Source organism: Procambarus clarkii, chromosome 44 (assembly GCF_040958095.1).
Source record: "Procambarus clarkii isolate CNS0578487 chromosome 44, FALCON_Pclarkii_2.0, whole genome shotgun sequence".
In the NCBI taxonomy this organism is placed as follows: domain Eukaryota; kingdom Metazoa; phylum Arthropoda; class Malacostraca; order Decapoda; family Cambaridae; genus Procambarus; species Procambarus clarkii.
Window position 1 is genome coordinate 20,510,747 of NC_091193.1, and position 18,400 is coordinate 20,529,146.

At 44.4% G+C, this 18,400-nt stretch overlaps 1 protein-coding gene across 1 annotated transcript in view; it reads right to left on the reverse strand.

Moving 5' to 3' along the window:
* Nucleotides 1–2,244: 2,244 nt before the first annotated feature.
* LOC138350166 (trypsin-1-like) overlaps nt 2,245–18,400 on the reverse strand; it is an 18,298-nt gene continuing 2,142 nt past the window's right edge. The window contains exons 2-8 of the mRNA XM_069300492.1: nt 17,496–17,601; nt 16,826–16,870; nt 16,232–16,517; nt 15,027–15,159; nt 4,743–4,878; nt 3,447–3,565; nt 2,245–2,424 (exon numbers count right to left, since the gene is read on the reverse strand). Of these exons, the coding sequence (XP_069156593.1) occupies nt 2,245–2,424; nt 3,447–3,565; nt 4,743–4,878; nt 15,027–15,159; nt 16,232–16,517; nt 16,826–16,870; nt 17,496–17,601 (1,005 nt within the window). The remainder of the gene's footprint in view (nt 2,425–3,446; nt 3,566–4,742; nt 4,879–15,026; nt 15,160–16,231; nt 16,518–16,825; nt 16,871–17,495; nt 17,602–18,400) is intronic.

Here is an 18,400-nt window from a genome sequence, read left to right on the forward strand (position 1 = left end):
AAGGCTTTGCCTACGTGGAATATGTACAGATTGGAATATAGGTTTATCCTCAAAACATTATTGCTGTTAAGGACATCAGTAAGAATAGTGTTCAGTATCTTTATTGAGAAGTTTTAAAGATCACTAATTTACATCATCTGTGTTATAAAGTTTTATTACGTAAATTATATAATAAGAGATTGTGTTGATAAGCATTAATAATATAAACTTTACACCAAATAATACTACAGCTGAACACATTTATTATGAATGCAACACAACCAAGACTGTCAATCAGTTAAACACTATTTACAAATACAGTATGAATGCCAGAGGACCATTTGCAGCTACACAAATAAATAAATAAATAAAATATACACACATGAGTATAGCAACAAACTTTAACATCACAAGCACTAGAGAGTGAACCACTCGAAGAGTTTCCAACATTCCAAGATTATATTGGATAAATATTTATTAAAAAAGTATAAAAATAATTTTATACAACTGGATTAGAGTTAAAGCATTAACCAACTATAGCGCCGCATTGTACAACACAATGATTCCCAGATTGAGAGACTCACAAAGATGTGACTTAGTAGCCTAATAGAGGTGTGAAAATGTGTGTGATCTGTTTGGCTAGAATGTTTGCAGAAAACTAACTTAGGCGAAGGACAGCTGGAGAAGACTAGCTTACTTAGCGAAGAACAGCTGCAGAGACTAGCTTACTTAGTAAAGGGACAGCTGAAGGATACCAACCTACTTTGCGAACGACAACTGGAGAAGACTAGCCTACATAGGGAACCTATGTAGGCTAGCCTACACTTTCCAAACATTTGTAGTGCCTATGCATCGCGGGTTGATCAAGAAAATAGTCAAACACCAGTAATAAAATTACGAGAACAAAGTTCTGTTAGCATTACGATGTACAACTTAGAAGAGATACGAGGACGGGAATGAAGGAACTGACCCAGTCATTTGAACCTTCGGGGAACAAACTCTGGCCTTGTAAGATAGAAGACCGACGATCTACCGACCAATCCAAGCTGGGATTTGAAGGCAGAGTGAAAACCCGGTGCACAACCACTAGGACAAGGGTAATACATATATTTATTATCTTCGCATTAGAAAAACAATTATTCCGTTTCTTTCGCAACAACATAACTCGAAAGTTTGGGCGCCTAACTTCTGTTCAGAAGTTCCAGGATCGATCGAGGTTTGACTAGTGACACACACACACACACACACACACACACACACACACACACACACACACACAACTAGCTAAACACAGATGCCGAAGAAATATAAGAAAATTCACCTTCGCAAATAGAGTGGTAGACGGTTGGAACAAGTTGAGTGAGAAGGTGGTGGAGGCCAAGACCGTCAGTAGTTTCAAAAGCGTTATATGACAAAGAGTGCTGGGAAGACGGACACCACGAGCGTAGCTCTCATCCTGTAACTACACTTAGGTAATTACACACTCCTTACGACCCTGGAGGGCAGAAGAGTAAGGGGAGACATGATTACAACCTACAAAATCCTCAGGGAATCGACTGGGTAAACAAGGATAAACTATTTAACACTGGTGGTACGCGAAAAAGGGGACACAGGTGGAAACTGAGTACCCACATGAGCCACAGGGACATTATAAGGAACTTTTTCAGTGTCAGAGTAGTTAACGGATGGAATGCATTAGGCAGTGATGTGGTGGAGGCAGACTCCATACAGTTTCAAATGCAAATATGGTAGAGCCCAGTAGGCTCAGGAACCTGTACACCAGTTGACTGACAGTTAAGAGGCGGGACTAAGAGCCAGAGCTCAACCCCCGCAAGCACAACTAGGTGAGTACACACACACACACGTTGAAAAATGTCAACAACAAAGATGGCTGCTACCACAGGGGAGGTAGCGGCCTCCACTTATTCATGCCCGTGCCACCTTTGGGTGGCTTAATCTTTATCAATCAATCTCACTCCGGTACATCCAGTTACAGCCGCGCTTCTATGCCAGGTAAGTCCACTACGGGCTTACCATAGCCCGTGGTACTTGCAACTTTTTGTTCCCAGTAGCCGAATCTAAAATAACAACCTTGATAATGGTCCAGGACGGACCGAAACGTCGTCGTCGTCTCCTCATTTTCTGGTGTGTGGTTTGGTCTTCATGTCTTTCCGTCACGTTATTGTGACTCATCGTCTGCCTATGGGATTGATTGTCCATGGAGTCTTTTTCCCACTTGTTTTCTCGGTTGTTATCGACCTGGAATCAACGACGATAACGTTGATTCAACCGCAGGACTGTTTCCTCCATGGTGTCGAGTATCCAAGAGATGTAACTGGGAACGAAGGTGTTGACTCCGGGAAAGCCAGGCTCCGCACACCGGTGTCCATATGACCAATTCCCACCATGCAAGACAAACACACTTGTTAGCCACTTGTAAAACACCTGATAGTCACTTAAATATGGTGCATATATGCCTGATATTATATATATATATATATATATATATATATATATATATATATAACTGAAAACTCACACCCCAGATTTGTTTTCAGTTGCATATGTCCTGGGGACCATTCAGGCTTGTTCGCATATATATATATATATATATATATATATATATATATATATATATATATAATATATATGATTAGAACCATATCAGTTGAAATTCTATCCTAGTGCAGAGATTGGTGGTTACCTGTACCAGGTTGATCCTTTCCGAAGCATAACAGGACCCCCAGAGTCCCCTTGACAGCTGTCGACTCCTGGTGCAGACGTTGCATACCTGGGGAGACCACTCTTATTATACACACCTGCCAGACCACTCATTATACAACACCTGCCAGACCACTCTTATTATCAACCTGCCCTTAGGTTAGGCCCGTCGAGGCGTCGGGCTATGCGTCACAGAGACGCATTCATTAATTTTTAACCAACTGCGTATTCAAAATTAGTATTATCTAAAATATAAGGTTATATTATTACATACTATAAGGTGTTGAATTTTTAGGTCTGATTAGATTCTGTTGACCATTAATATTCAACCCGTCTTCTGTTCATTCAAAATAGGAATTTTCTCAAATATAAATAAATATTGTTATATATTAGCATACTGTCTATATTTAAGCATTGATTAGGTTAGGTGTTTAGGTTCTGTTGGCGATTATTTGTATTTGTAGTACGTGGGTGAAGTATTTACAGCGTTGTGGTTCGAACAAAAGTCATTAGCGAAGTGTTCGGACGTTTGATTGATTAAGATTAAGCCACCCAAGAGGTAGCAAGGGCATGAACAACCCGTAATTCGGACATCATTCATAAACAGGGGGTTTGGCGGGTGCATGGAATGAACTTTGGGCCTTTGTTTATGAGGACACAGCCCGTCCTCATGACCACTGTTGCCAGACACACAGGACGAGGAGGGGTGAGAGAGGATGTAAACAAAGCTAGTAGAAGTGACTCACGTGTTCGTCAGTGAGAGGTTGTTCATCACTATCTGGGAGAGTGGAGTAGTTCCTGGCGCACTCGTCCAGGTTGACCACCTTCTGCGTCGCCTCCTGCAGCTTCTCAGGGCTTTGACCATCTGCACAACCATGGAAACAAAACTGGGCTAGTTTGATCAGGCTTAATAAGAAATAAAGTTTAATTTACATTATTTGGTTTAAGGTAACAAGCAGAGGTAGTCTTCCAAACTTTGCAAGGCTCGGGTCATCTGACCCAAGGGAAGTCATAGGCTATATGGAGTTTTAGCTTCAGGGCTCTACCATTAGTGATGGTCATTTTAATTCCTAACTATTTTTCAAAAATGTCCTCAGGCTAGACTCGTCCAAGGAGCAGCTAACAACACAAAGACGTATTCATCAATGTAACTATGTATTCAAAATCGATTTCATTTCAAATATATTTTATATTATTATTATAATTTAATATATACTTAGGTATAGGCTAGGTTAGGTGTTTAGGTTCTGTTGGCAGTTATTTGTATTTGTAGCACGTGGGTGAAGCATTTACAGCGTTGTGGTTCGAACAGAGGTCATCAGCGAAGCATTGTTCGAGAACTGTTTGAATGTCATTAGTTGTGAATCACGTGTAAAGCGGTTTTATTCATAAACACAGCCCGTCCTCATAAACGAAAGCCAAATGCTCGTTACTCTAGCCGCCAAACCCTCTGTTTATGATTAAAAAAACGGTTTACACATGGCTCACAACCGATGACGTTCGTACATTCCTCTGGCCGAATCGCAACTCTGTAAATGTTTCACCCCACGCACTTCAAATACAAATAATCGTCACTAGAACCTAAACACCTAACCTATCCTACGCCAAACTATACATAGGATCTTAAAATATATAATACAAGTAATTTATATATGAGAACAAATCTGTTTTAACACACAGTATGTTAAGTATGACGAATGCGTCTTGGGAGAACGGACGCTGCTTTAACGAGCCTATTCTGAGGATGGGTTGATCCTAGGGAAGTTGGAAAGTAGGTCATAGCAATGAGGGTCTTACAGTAATGCCAAGAAGATGTACACTGTATGAAATCGTGTTTTGTATTGAAGACATACACTTACTGTCTATATAAAGATTTTTCCTAGGAAGTTCAACTACTGGGGAAACTCCATGAGAATATTAGCTATATCAATAAAGATTTTGCAAGCATGAAGATTGTATGTAGTAAAATATGTCCCGTGTACAAAAACCGGGTAAGGTTCGGTACATCAGCTAGTAATTAGTAAGAAGAAAGTGGGACTCACTGAATTTCAGGTTGCCCCAGCCCGCCAGTACTACGGTGTCGCCCTCGTAGTTACCAGGGGGAGCCAGACAGGCGGGGGCCACGCCCTCACCCAGCACCAACGCCCTCTTCAACTTCAGCAAAGCAATGTCCCCAATCTGTGACCAACACAAAATAAGCCGCATTATATTCAAAGTTGCTGGAAAGCACAGGCCCAAAATAGAAACAGAACAAATTAACATTTTGTGTCACTTAATTACGTGTGAATTACGTGTATATATATATATATAACTGAAAACTCACACCCCAGAAGTGACTCGAACCCATACTCCCAGATGCCACGCAACTGGTATGTACAAGACGCCTTAATCCACTTGACCATCACGACCGGACATAATGAGGTGATAGCCGAGGCTATTTGAACCACCCCACCGCCGGCACTCGGATAGTAATCTTGGGCATAGCATTTTACCAAATCACCTCATTCTTTGGGGCACACGTGAGGAACACAAATGCGAACAAGCCTGAATGGTCCCCAGGACAATATGCAACTGAAAACTCACACCCCAGAAGTGACTCGAACCCATACTCCCAGATGCCACGCAACTGGTATGTACAAGACGCCTTAATCCACTTGACCATCACGACCGGACATAATGAGGTGATAGCCGAGGCTATTTGAACCACCCCACCGCCGGCACTCGGATAGTAATCTTGGGCATAGCATTTTACCAAATCACCTCATTCTTTGGGGCACACGTGAGGAACACAAATGCGAACAAGCCTGAATGGTCCCCAGGACAATATGCAACTGAAAACTCACACCCCAGAAGTGACTCGAACCCATACTCCCAGATGCCACGCAACTGGTATGTACAAGACGCCTTAATCCACTTGACCATCACGACCGGACATAATGAGGTGATAGCCGAGGCTATTTGAACCACCCCACCGCCGGCACTCGGATAGTAAGATAGCCGGCACTCGGATAGTAAGATAGTAGATAGCCTCGGCTATCACCTCATTATGTCCGGTCGTGATGGTCAAGTGGATTAAGGCGTCTTGTACATACCAGTTGCGTGGCATCTGGGAGTATGGGTTCGAGTCACTTCTGGGGTGTGAGTTTTCAGTTGCATATTGTCCTGGGGACCATTCAGGCTTGTTCGCATATATATATATATAATATATATATATATATATATATATATATATATATATATATATATATATATATATATATATATATATATATATATATTTTGGTAGCAGTCTTTCCTGTAGACATATTTTATTAAATATGACCGAAAAAGTAAGATTAATAATTCTAACACGAATTTTCTCAATCTTTCGTACATTATGCTTCACTGTTGGAGGTAAATCAAAAATCACTTCTCCAAAATTCATTTTTATTTCTAGTCTGACGCGACACGGGCGCGTTTCGTAAAACTTATTACATTTTCAAAGACTTCACAAATACACAACTGATTAGAACTTGCGTTTCCCTGATTTTATATCTACATTTGAGTGAGGTGGGAAGGGTGATGTGGCATTACATTTGAGTGAGGTGGGAAGGATGATGTGGCATTAGAGGATATTAATAGGGTATTAAAAGTATCAACACAAGACAGAACACGAAACAATGGATATAGAAGTGTTTGTAGAAAGCCTATTGGTCCATATTTCTTGATGCTTCTATATTGGAGCGGAGTCTTGAGGTGGGTAGAATATAGTTGTGCAATAATTGGCTGTTGATTGCTGGTGTTGACTTCTTGATGTGTAGTGCCTCGCAAACGTCAAGCCGCCTGCTATCGCTGTATCTATCGATGATTTCTGTGTTGTTTACTAGGATTTCTCTGGCGATGGTTTGGTTATGGGAAGAGATTATATGTTCCTTAATGGAGCCCTGTTGTTTATGCATCGTTAAACGCCTAGAAAGAGATGTTGTTGTCTTGCCTATATACTGGGTTTTTTGGAGCTTACAGTCCCCAAGTGGGCATTTGAAGGCATAGACGACGTTAGTCTCTTTTAAAGCGTTCTGTTTCGTGTCTGGAGAGTTTCTCATGAGTAGGCTGGCCGTTTTTCTGGTTTTATAGTAAATCGTCAGTTGTATCCTCTGATTTTTGTCTGTAGGGATAACGTTTCTATTAACAATATCTTTCAGGACCCTTTCCTCTGTTTTATGAGCTGTGGAAAAGAAGTTCCTGTAAAATAGTCTAATAGGGGGTATAGGTGTTGTGTTAGTTGTCTCTTCGGAGGTTGCATGGCTTTTCACTTTCCTTCTTATGATGTCTTCGATGAAACCATTGGAGAAGCCGTTATTGACTAGAACCTGCCTTACCCTACAGAGTTCTTCGTCGACTTGCTTCCATTCTGAGCTGTGGCTGAGAGCACGGTCGACGTATGCGTTAACAACACTCCTCTTGTACCTGTCAGGGCAGTCGCTGTTGGCATTTAGGCACATTCCTATGTTTGTTTCCTTTGTGTAGACTGCAGTGTGGAAACCTCCGCCCTTTTCCATGACTGTTACATCTAGAAAAGGCAGCTTCCCATCCTTTTCCGTCTCGTAAGTGAAACGCAGCACGGAACTCTGCTCAAATGCCTCCTTCAGCTCCTGCAGATGTCTGACATCAGGTACCTGTGTAAAAATGTCGTCAACATACCTGCAGTATATGGCCGGTTTCAAGTTCATGTCGACTAAGACTTTTTGCTCGATGGTACCCATGTAGAAGTTTGCAAACAGGACACCTAGGGGAGAACCCATAGCGACCCCATCTACTTGCTTATACATATGCCCATCCGGGCTCAAGAAGGGTGCCTCTTTAGTACAAGCTTGGAGTAGTTTCCTCAGAATACTTTCTGGCATGTCAAGAGGAGTACAGGCTGGATCACGATACACTCTGTCGGCTATCATTCCGATTGTCTCGTCCACAGGTACGTTGGTAAACAGCGATTCTACGTCCAACGAGGCTCTTATCCCTGTGGCCCGTGCGCCCCGCAGTAAGTCCACAAATTCCTTTGGAGACTTCAGGCTGAAGGCGCAAGGAACATAAGGAGTCAGCAGGCCGTTGAGTCGCTTTGCCAATCTGTACGTGGGTGTGGGTATCTGGCTAATGATTGGCCGAAGTGGGTTTCCAGGCTTGTGCGTCTTGACATTTCCATACGCATATCCAGGTTTATATTCCCCAATGATCTTTGGCAGGTGGAGTCCGGATTTCTTGGCGTTCACAGTTTCGATCAGTTTGTTGACCTTTGCTTTTAATTCGGCTGTAGTGTCCTTCGTTACCCTTTGGAACTTAGTTTGGTCAGAGAGTATGATGTTCATTTTCGCCAGATATTCGTCTTTTTTAAGAATGACATATATTGGCGACTTGTCACCTCTCCTGACAACTATCTCCTTGTTCTCACGAAGGCTTTTAGCTGCCGCTCTAAGCTCGGGGGACAGTATGGTGCTTCTGTAGTTGCCTCGATTCTTTCCTCCTTCTGCAATAAGTTCTGCTTGTAAGTTCTGCTTTTGTGTCTCGAGGTCGAATATGTCGTCCAACAGAATTTCCAACTCCACTTTCCGGGCCATTTCACTCGGTCTGGACATAACATGACAGTTTATGCCCAGATTTAGGAGAGTGACTTGGTCCTCAGTGAGGTTAATTCCTGCAAGGTTCAGGAAGCCATCTCTTGGTCGTGGAATTGCCATAGGTCCTCCATATAATGTTGTTAGTTTCTTGATAATCCTTGTTTCAGTGCTGAGGTGATGTTGGTCTGTGAGGATGTCGAGGTAGACTAGAAATAAAAATGAATTTTGGAGAAGTGATTTTTTATTTACCTCCAACAGTGAAGCATAATGTACGAAAGATTGAGAAAATTCGTGTTAGAATTATTAATCTTACTTTTTCGGTCATATTTAATAAAATATGTCTACAGGAAAGACTGCTACCAAAATATACTAATGTTAAAGTGCACGACCCAGCAGCAAGGAATCAAGCCTTCACGATAAAATATCGCCAGGATCTGATTCGTGATCAGATATACAAGGCAGAGAATGAAATCAAAGACAAAAAAACGCAACTACTTCATGCTACAAACGAGTGGAGAAATAGCAACATCGACCATAGTATCCGTACCCGCATTGAACAACACCTCGACATCCTCACAGACCAACATCACCTCAGCACTGAAACAAGGATTATCAAGAAACTAACAACATTATATGGAGGACCTATGGCAATTCCACGACCAAGAGATGGCTTCCTGAACCTTGCAGGAATTAACCTCACTGAGGACCAAGTCACTCTCCTAAATCTGGGCATAAACTGTCATGTTATGTCCAGACCGAGTGAAATGGCCCGGAAAGTGGAGTTGGAAATTCTGTTGGACGACATATTCGACCTCGAGACACAAAAGAAGGTCACTACCAAAGATACCTTACAAGCAGAACTTATTGCAGAAGGAGGAAAGAATCGAGGCAACTACAGAAGCACCATACTGTCCCCCGAGCTTAGAGCGGCAGCTAAAAGCCTTCGTGAGAACAAGGAGATAGTTGTCAGGAGAGGTGACAAGTCGCCAATATATGTCATTCTTAAAAAAGACGAATATCTGGCGAAAATGAACATCATACTCTCTGACCAAACTAAGTTCCAAAGGGTAACGAAGGACACTACAGCCGAATTAAAAGCAAAGGTCAACAAACTGATCGAAACTGTGAACGCCAAGAAATCCGGACTCCACCTGCCAAAGATCATTGGGGAATATAAACCTGGATATGCGTATGGAAATGTCAAGACGCACAAGCCTGGAAACCCACTTCGGCCAATCATTAGCCAGATACCCACACCCACGTACAGATTGGCAAAGCGACTCAACGGCCTGCTGACTCCTTATGTTCCTTGCGCCTTCAGCCTGAAGTCTCCAAAGGAATTTGTGGACTTACTGCGGGGCGCACGGGCCACAGGGATAAGAGCCTCGTTGGACGTAGAATCGCTGTTTACCAACGTACCTGTGGACGAGACAATCGGAATGATAGCCGACAGAGTGTATCGTGATCCAGCCTGTACTCCTCTTGACATGCCAGAAAGTATTCTGAGGAAACTACTCCAAGCTTGTACTAAAGAGGCACCCTTCTTGAGCCCGGATGGGCATATGTATAAGCAAGTAGATGGGGTCGCTATGGGTTCTCCCCTAGGTGTCCTGTTTGCAAACTTCTACATGGGTACCATCGAGCAAAAAGTCTTAGTCGACATGAACTTGAAACCGGCCATATACTGCAGGTATGTTGACGACATTTTTACACAGGTACCTGATGTCAGACATCTGCAGGAGCTGAAGGAGGCATTTGAGCAGAGTTCCGTGCTGCGTTTCACTTACGAGACGGAAAAGGATGGGAAGCTGCCTTTTCTAGATGTAACAGTCATGGAAAAGGGCGGAGGTTTCCACACTGCAGTCTACACAAAGGAAACAAACATAGGAATGTGCCTAAATGCCAACAGCGACTGCCCTGACAGGTACAAGAGGAGTGTTGTTAACGCATACGTCGACCGTGCTCTCAGCCACAGCTCAGAATGGAAGCAAGTCGACGAAGAACTCTGTAGGGTAAGGCAGGTTCTAGTCAATAACGGCTTCTCCAATGGTTTCATCGAAGACATCATAAGAAGGAAAGTGAAAAGCCATGCAACCTCCGAAGAGACAACTAACACAACACCTATACCCCCTATTAGACTATTTTACAGGAACTTCTTTTCCACAGCTCATAAAACAGAGGAAAGGGTCCTGAAAGATATTGTTAATAGAAACGTTATCCCTACAGACAAAAATCAGAGGATACAACTGACGATTTACTATAAAACCAGAAAAACGGCCAGCCTACTCATGAGAAACTCTCCAGACACGAAACAGAACGCTTTAAAAGAGACTAACGTCGTCTATGCCTTCAAATGCCCACTTGGGGACTGTAAGCTCCAAAAAACCCAGTATATAGGCAAGACAACAACATCTCTTTCTAGGCGTTTAACGATGCATAAACAACAGGGCTCCATTAAGGAACATATAATCTCTTCCCATAACCAAACCATCGCCAGAGAAATCCTAGTAAACAACACAGAAATCATCGATAGATACAGCGATAGCAGGCGGCTTGACGTTTGCGAGGCACTACACATCAAGAAGTCAACACCAGCAATCAACAGCCAATTATTGCACAACTATATTCTACCCACCTCAAGACTCCGCTCCAATATAGAAGCATCAAGAAATATGGACCAATAGGCTTTCTACAAACACTTCTATATGCATTGTTTCGTGTTCTGTCTTGTGTTGATACTTTTAATACCCTATTAATATCCTCTAATGCCACATCATCCTTCCCACCTCACTCAAATGTAATGCCACATCACCCTTCCCACCTCACTCAAATGTAGATATAAAATCAGGGAAACGCAAGTTCTAATCAGTTGTGTATTTGTGAAGTCTTTGAAAATGTAATAAGTTTTACGAAACGCGCCCGTGTCGCGTCAGACTAGAAATAAAAATGAATTTTGGAGAAGTGATTTTTGATTTACCTCCAACAGTGAAGCATAATGTACGAAAGATTGAGAAAATTCGTGTTAGAATTATTAATCTTACTTTTTCGGTCATATTTAATAAAATATATATATATATATATATATATATATATATATATATGAGTGTCAGACCACGGAGGAAGAACTGAAACAGGAATTTCCTTAAGTACTTTCGTATTTAATAATACATCTTTAGAAGATTCTTTCTGAAGATGTGCTTCCTAACATAGATTATACTGTATAAAATATGGGGAAAAGCGCTAAGAGCGAGCGGCAACAAGGCGACATTGAGTTTGTTTTGACTTGTGGGCGCCGCGGGAGGTATGTGCCCGCGGTTTCCTTGGATATATCTGCAAAATTTACGAACATCCGTGCACCATATCGGCTATAAATGTTGGTAATGTATCAGTTGTGACTTCTACAAGCAGAAACCCTACGAGAAAGCGTTCAGTGATGAATTTTGAAAAGAAACTTAGAATGAATATAGAATGCAAAGCGTGGCATTCTGAGAGGTGTGTGTGCGCGGAGTACCAACTGTTTAAGACCATCCTCTCAGACGGTATTAAGGCTAAAGCTTCTGTCTTTTCTTAATTTTCTCGAAGTGTACGTGATAAAGCATAGGTAATAGAAAGGCAGTGAGTGAAGCTAAGATGCAGTGTGAACTAGTGCATGTAGACAAATAGAAGAGAGATGAAAAAGCCTATTGCACGTTAGCTCAAGGGAAAAAGGCAAGGAATTTCACATCAGTGAAAATTCTAGAATAGTGTTTGCATACAGATAGATGGCTCAGGAGTTTCAACAATATTATCCAAGTGACAAGCGGATCAGAACTTCTCTTACTGGTGAGTACAACGATAAAAATTGTCGAATTTTTTCCCATCAAATTGTCAATTTTTTACCCTAAAGATTTTCAGGATAAGAAACAACTGTATCGGACACAGTCACAACAGGGCCAGGATTCATTACTAATTTACGCAACCTGTACATTGAAATTTAACACAGTGTGTTAACAAACGTACACACAAATACTTTTATAAATAAGTACAAAGACATAAATAGCAGTAAAGAGGCTACGAATAGATATTCTTCTTCTTCTTCTTGAGAATAGGTGCAGTTTGCATGAAGGGTTAACCCTCCCGATGACTGCACCAGGACAGACGTAAGGAGACGCGTTGACGGTTAGGAGGAGAAGAAAGGCAAAAGCGGTAGATGTGATGGGCCGTAGAGAGAGGAGTGGCGAACGTTAGAGGGAGACTCCCCGCACCGGGGGGGCGGGGGGTCGTGGTCACGGTGGCAGCTGACCCACGCACGGCTTAGCAGTGTGCGCAAGACGGGAACTAATACTTCTCCGGAAACTTGTGTATCGAAAAGCGCAAGCAGTACGCTTCCCAAATCACCCGCAGGTCAGCAGGCAGCCGGCCACCAGGCGGCGCCCTCGGCTGAGACATCCTATCTGGCACCCTATACACAAACTCCTTCACCCGCGACACCCAGACAGTGGACGAGCACCACGGGATCGGAAGCACCCGGGCATCTCGATAAGGGCCCAACTCCGGATCCTCACAGGGCACGACCCCAGCAGACGGGACTAGGCAATCCCCAGACCGGAGCAAGGAAGGAGGGGATACAGCAGGGGAGGCAGGCGCGGCACCGACCCCACCACCGGGCACAGGAGCCGAGGCCCCCTGGCGCACATCTTTCCGCAACAGCACGACAAGGTCACGATCATCAGGCACAACCCCCCACTGCGGAGATCCAACAGCAGGAGACGGAGGAGGTGAGGCACAGGTAGCAACTTCGGAGCCCCTCACAGCACCATCATCCTCGGCGGGAGGCGCCAGATCACCATACTCCCCCCCTCCTCCCAAGGCACACCACGAAGGGGAGACACACTCCGAGCCCGCCGTGAACGCTTCGAGACAGGCCGCACCACACCACGCCCAGCAGGCCCCGCGCAGGCACGGCCACCATCTTTACATCCACACAGGCCACACCCGCACCGTCCGAAGAGGCCACATCACCCACACTGTCCACATCATCCAGGGAAACAGCCTCAGAACACCGACGCGCGCGCTTCTGCAAAGGGATGGAAAGAGCAGAACTACAGTCACCAACACACACAGGCACGGCAGGCACCTCCCCCTGCCGAAGTACCCCCTCTAAAACAGCAGAACCCGCGTCCCCGGGAGCCGGTATCACATCCACAGGCGGGGGCGGGACATGGACCTCCACCGGGACATCCTGCACTACTCGCAGCTCAGGCGACGGCCCGACACCCACACACACCGGCTCAACAACCCCAGTGGCCACAGCAGTCATCAGACGTGTCGCACAGGCCGTAGAATTCGCCGCAACAGGCGGAGCAGCAGACAGGCAATCAGGCGCCTCAGGCACAGCACCTACTCCGTCCTCAGAAGCGTCCGAACGTAACAAGGGCGGGAAATCCTCCGCACGAAAAACATGCACCCGACCAGTTGCTCCCACGTCGCACGCCGCAGCCAGATGACCCTCGTGACCACACCGATAACAGGTGCGCGGTTGACCCCGATACTGGCAGCGGAGCGTGTATCCCAACACGGACATCGACGACGGTACACTACACTTCAGCGACATTGTCAGGGTGCGAGAGCCGTCAAGCATACCAACACAGTGCCCGGCAACGACCTTGTTCCAACGAACACTTAACACTGTCCCAAATCGCTCAAAACAGGAGGTTAAAAAGTCGTCCTGAAATTCGAAGGGGGCACCATGCACCGCCACAGACGTCAAGGTGACACTAAGATTCACCACCGTAACTGAGCCAGCTGAAGCAGGGAGAGGGTAAACACGCCCCTCACAACGCTCGAGAAACGCCTGAAAGGCAGCCTGGAGGCGGAACTTGACCACAGCACGGTGGCCCTGAAGCAGCTGAATGCCCACCAGGTCCGACAGCTGCACATGAAGCACGTCCACCAGGGCGACACCAACCAATGGATGGTCCACCGGCACCGTAAATGCCAGACCAGCCGACAATGTCCTCTGCACTGGAAGGCGAGACGACCCCATGGCTAAGGCAAACGTCACCCTGTCAGTGGCAAACCACCACCAGCAGGGCAAACCAGCAGTCACCCAACGTAAACACTAGCCAGTGCGGAGAGACCTCAGGAGCGTCCGACCTGGCCGGTGGTCACCACGCAACTCCAATAGATATTCAGACATCAACAAAAGGTTACAATCTAGGTGGAACGTTCTTATGTCTCTCCAGAATATCATATGTTTCCATTGTAACGCATGTAGGCTATTTCTTCAGTAACACTCCTTATCTCGGTATTTCTATATACATTAATCAACGGACAATCAAGAACATAATGGATGAGACCTTAACATACCACATTGTTTACACTTCGTTTCATTATCATTAACACCTGTGCCATATTCCCAGTAATATATGTACCCTATCCTGAGCCGTATGTGAACAGTCACTCCAAGCATTTTTAATTTTTACTGTAAGTAAAATGAGAGTGTTTTGACTCGCATTATAGTGTTGCATGGTTTAACTTCTCGTACCTGGGTGACGTGGTCGTACCTAGGTGACGTGGTCGTACCTGGGTGACGTGGTTGTACCTGGGTGACGTGATCGTACCTGGGTGACGTGGTCGTACCTGGGTGACGTGGTCGTACCTGGGTGACGTGGTTGTACCTGGGTGACGTGATCGTACCTGGGTGACGTGGTCGTACCTGGGTGACGTGGTCGTGCCTGAGTGACGTGGTCGTACCTGGGCGACGTTGTCGTAGCGAGGGTAGATCCTGACACGCCTAACGATCACACTCTGCCTGTCCGTCTCCATCTCGTCCTTCAAGTCATACTCGGAGGCGATAACCCTCACAGAGTCTCCCTTCTTCTTATTCCTGAAGAACACAGTATATAATAAGAAAATCAGTTCAAATAATTAACTTCTCAATTACAGGTACAGATCTGAGTACAGTTGCAAGCTGTACTCAGTACAGCTGAGCCACTAGGTCATGTTAGCTACAAGAGATGATGCAGATGACCATCTTCTATGTGCAGGCATAGAAGCTTGTCTAGGGTGAGGTAAAAGTGCTTTATATCTGATGCTTTTCCAACATCAATGAAGCCACTATTATGCAAAATATGTCGGACATAATGTAGAAACACTTACACCTTATAACTTAAAAGTAATTGAGATCAAAACAAAACATATGTACTATTTTAGGCCTCAGATATCGTGTATTAGACCTAGGAAAGTTAGGGTAGGTTAGTTTAGTTTGTCTTTGCAACACCAGTAAAAAATAGTTTTCCGGTTTGTCCAACTCAATAGTGCCGATTTCTACTTTATAATTTCGTTGTACGTCGGTATATATACTACGGTCCTCATCGTTACTATAAGAACTACCAAAACAGGAGGATGGGCTGAGCATACTCTAAACCAGTAAACATTAGAACCGCCTTCAGGAACATTAATATCATTACAAAAACTGTACTCTACTTAGGCGAGACCTGTCCTAGTTTGCAGCTATGTCCTGGTATCATCTCAAAAAGCACATTAGAAAACTTGTAAAGGTACACAGGCATGCAATGAGGCTACAGCCGTCGCTAGGCTGCAACAAAGAGCTGTACCTACCGTCACTAGGCTGCAACCCATCATCTACAAAAATGCACCACGTTCCCTGGTACATTTTTATTCACTCACCATTCGTCTCCGAGGGCAGTGAGAAGGTTAACGCATTCAAATGCTGCTGCACATATATAATTTCCCTTGTTTTAATTCTAAGATTTTTCTTGCAAGTTAGGGTTCACATCATTGCCTTCTTTTTCCCCTGTAGATGCAAGGAGTAGCACAGTAACACAGTTGATGCTGCAACGACACTCACTACAGTGTAGCGACTACAGTGATACAACCACCCACCCACTACACCACTAACAACCACCCACCCACTACACAACACTGCCAATACTCACACATCGAAGACGCAGTGCGCCGCAGTCAGTACATACAGAGGAGAGATAATGGAGCCACCACATTCTACAAAAGATCCTGAGACCTTGATCTTGAGATACACAACCCAAGGCCACTCCCCGATGTTCGCGTCCTTCCCTCCCTGGATCCTGGTCCAGGAGGAGTCCTGGGGAGTGAGTTCCTCCAGCGGTAAGCGTCGGGAGAGTTTTGGTTTGACTCTTTGAGGGAGACGAGTGGAGGCGCCAGGCGGCGGGTCGGCCTCTGCGTCAGGTGTTGTTGAACCACATTCTAGTGAGGGATTGTTGGTGAATTAATTGTTGGATGGTAATGTATTTCATGTCTCAAGGTAAGGTATTCATCAGGAGGAAACACAAAGCCAGATCTTGTCTCGTGTATCTATTTCAATTACAATTTAGAATTTTATTTTTGTCTTGAGCGCACTGGATGTTTCGTCAAGAAGCGCGGTGCCCCTGAAAGGTGTGATGCCCCTGAGAAGTATGATGCCCCAGAGAGTGATGCCCCTGAGAAGTATGATGCCCCAGAGAGTGATGCCCCAGAGAAGTATGATGCCCCAGAGAAACAGGTGTGGTACTCACGGAGTGGACACGGCTGGACCCCCGCAGCCCTGTAGCCATCTCCACCTGAGAAAAGTGGCCAATGTTTTAATATAAACATTTATATTGCTAGAGAAAATCGTGAGTCTAGCTGCTTAATAAGTTAAATTCACGCACGAAATACTTCAGAATGTATACAATTGCCTTAAGCCTAATAAATTGTGTTGGTAATTTATTTAATCGTTGATTATAGAAATATTAAATTTTCGAAATATATCACGTTTCATATTACTAAAGTATTAACACAACCACCGAACGGGTCGTTTACATGATTATTTATTTGTTTCAAACAAAAACAAACTTTAGAGGTGATTGAGGGCTCATATTTTGTGGAAGGCTTAGGTGTTCTAGATTAGGCCCAAGTTAGGTTGTGAAGGTACAGTTGAAGGGAGAGGGGAGGGAGGGAATTATGAAAGGAAAGCGCCAAGCCATTAGACTATACAGCACTTGGAAGGGATCAGGATAAGGATTTGGATTGGGACGGGGGATGGAATGGTGCCCAACCACTTGGACGGTCGGGGATTGAACACCGACCTGCATGAAGCGAGACCGTTGCTCTACCGTCCAGCCCAAGTGGGTGGGTAGTTGAAGGAAGAGAATGTGTGGGATAGTGAGTCACACTGGTGAGACGAGACGTCATGGCGTTACTCACTGGTTCCTCTGACAGAGCAGGCGGTCCAGGTGTTGTTTTTGAGAGCATCGCTGTTTTTGAGGACCTTGTAGGACACCAGAAGCTCGGTCAGGTCTCTCTCATCCACCTGGGTCGATGTGCTTGTACTGCAGTAACTGTAATATAGGGAGGCACCTGGCCTTGAAGCAGTCTGGAGGAACTAGCTCTTTGCATCAGTATAATAACCTAAGTGTAGTTACCTAAGAGAAGCCACGCTCTGCGTATTAGTGGCTTTATATAATTTCCAAATCTGTACCGACGAATACTCCACTATGTCATGTTCCACATGCATTTTATTAAATCTATTTAGCGTAGTTACAGGAAGAGATATAAGCTCGTAGTGTCCCAAACACTTCAGCCTCTTCTAATTTATTCCATCTGGCCGCAAAAGCGTATTTTCTTGTGATTACATCAACCGGCGCATGTTTCCGCATGTTGGGATAGCTGTGACCTCGTGTTCTCTATGTTATGGGGTCCAACAGGTCCTTTATCACCCTCGGCGATACTAATCATTATTTTATACGTGATCATACTACCTATTTTTTCCTCCGTCTTCCATTTTTGGCATGCATTGCGGTTCCAGTAAATAATAATAATAATATTCATAAAATATGAATAAGAACACATTATGGAAATATATTTGAGCGCTACAGCAGTTACATATTAAATGAAGCCATAATACTCAAAGCGTTTAAACCTGGAGGCCATTTTGGCGGATAAATGAATTGATAATAATTTATTGTGAATTTATGAACCTCTTAAGAGCAGTGTACTGAAACATTTTTGGCATCACCACAATAGGCTAGTATATCCATAAACCACACACGTGATACCGTGCTCTGACGTGCAAGTCGCATTAGAGAACGGGTGGCTCTATTTTTGTAGTG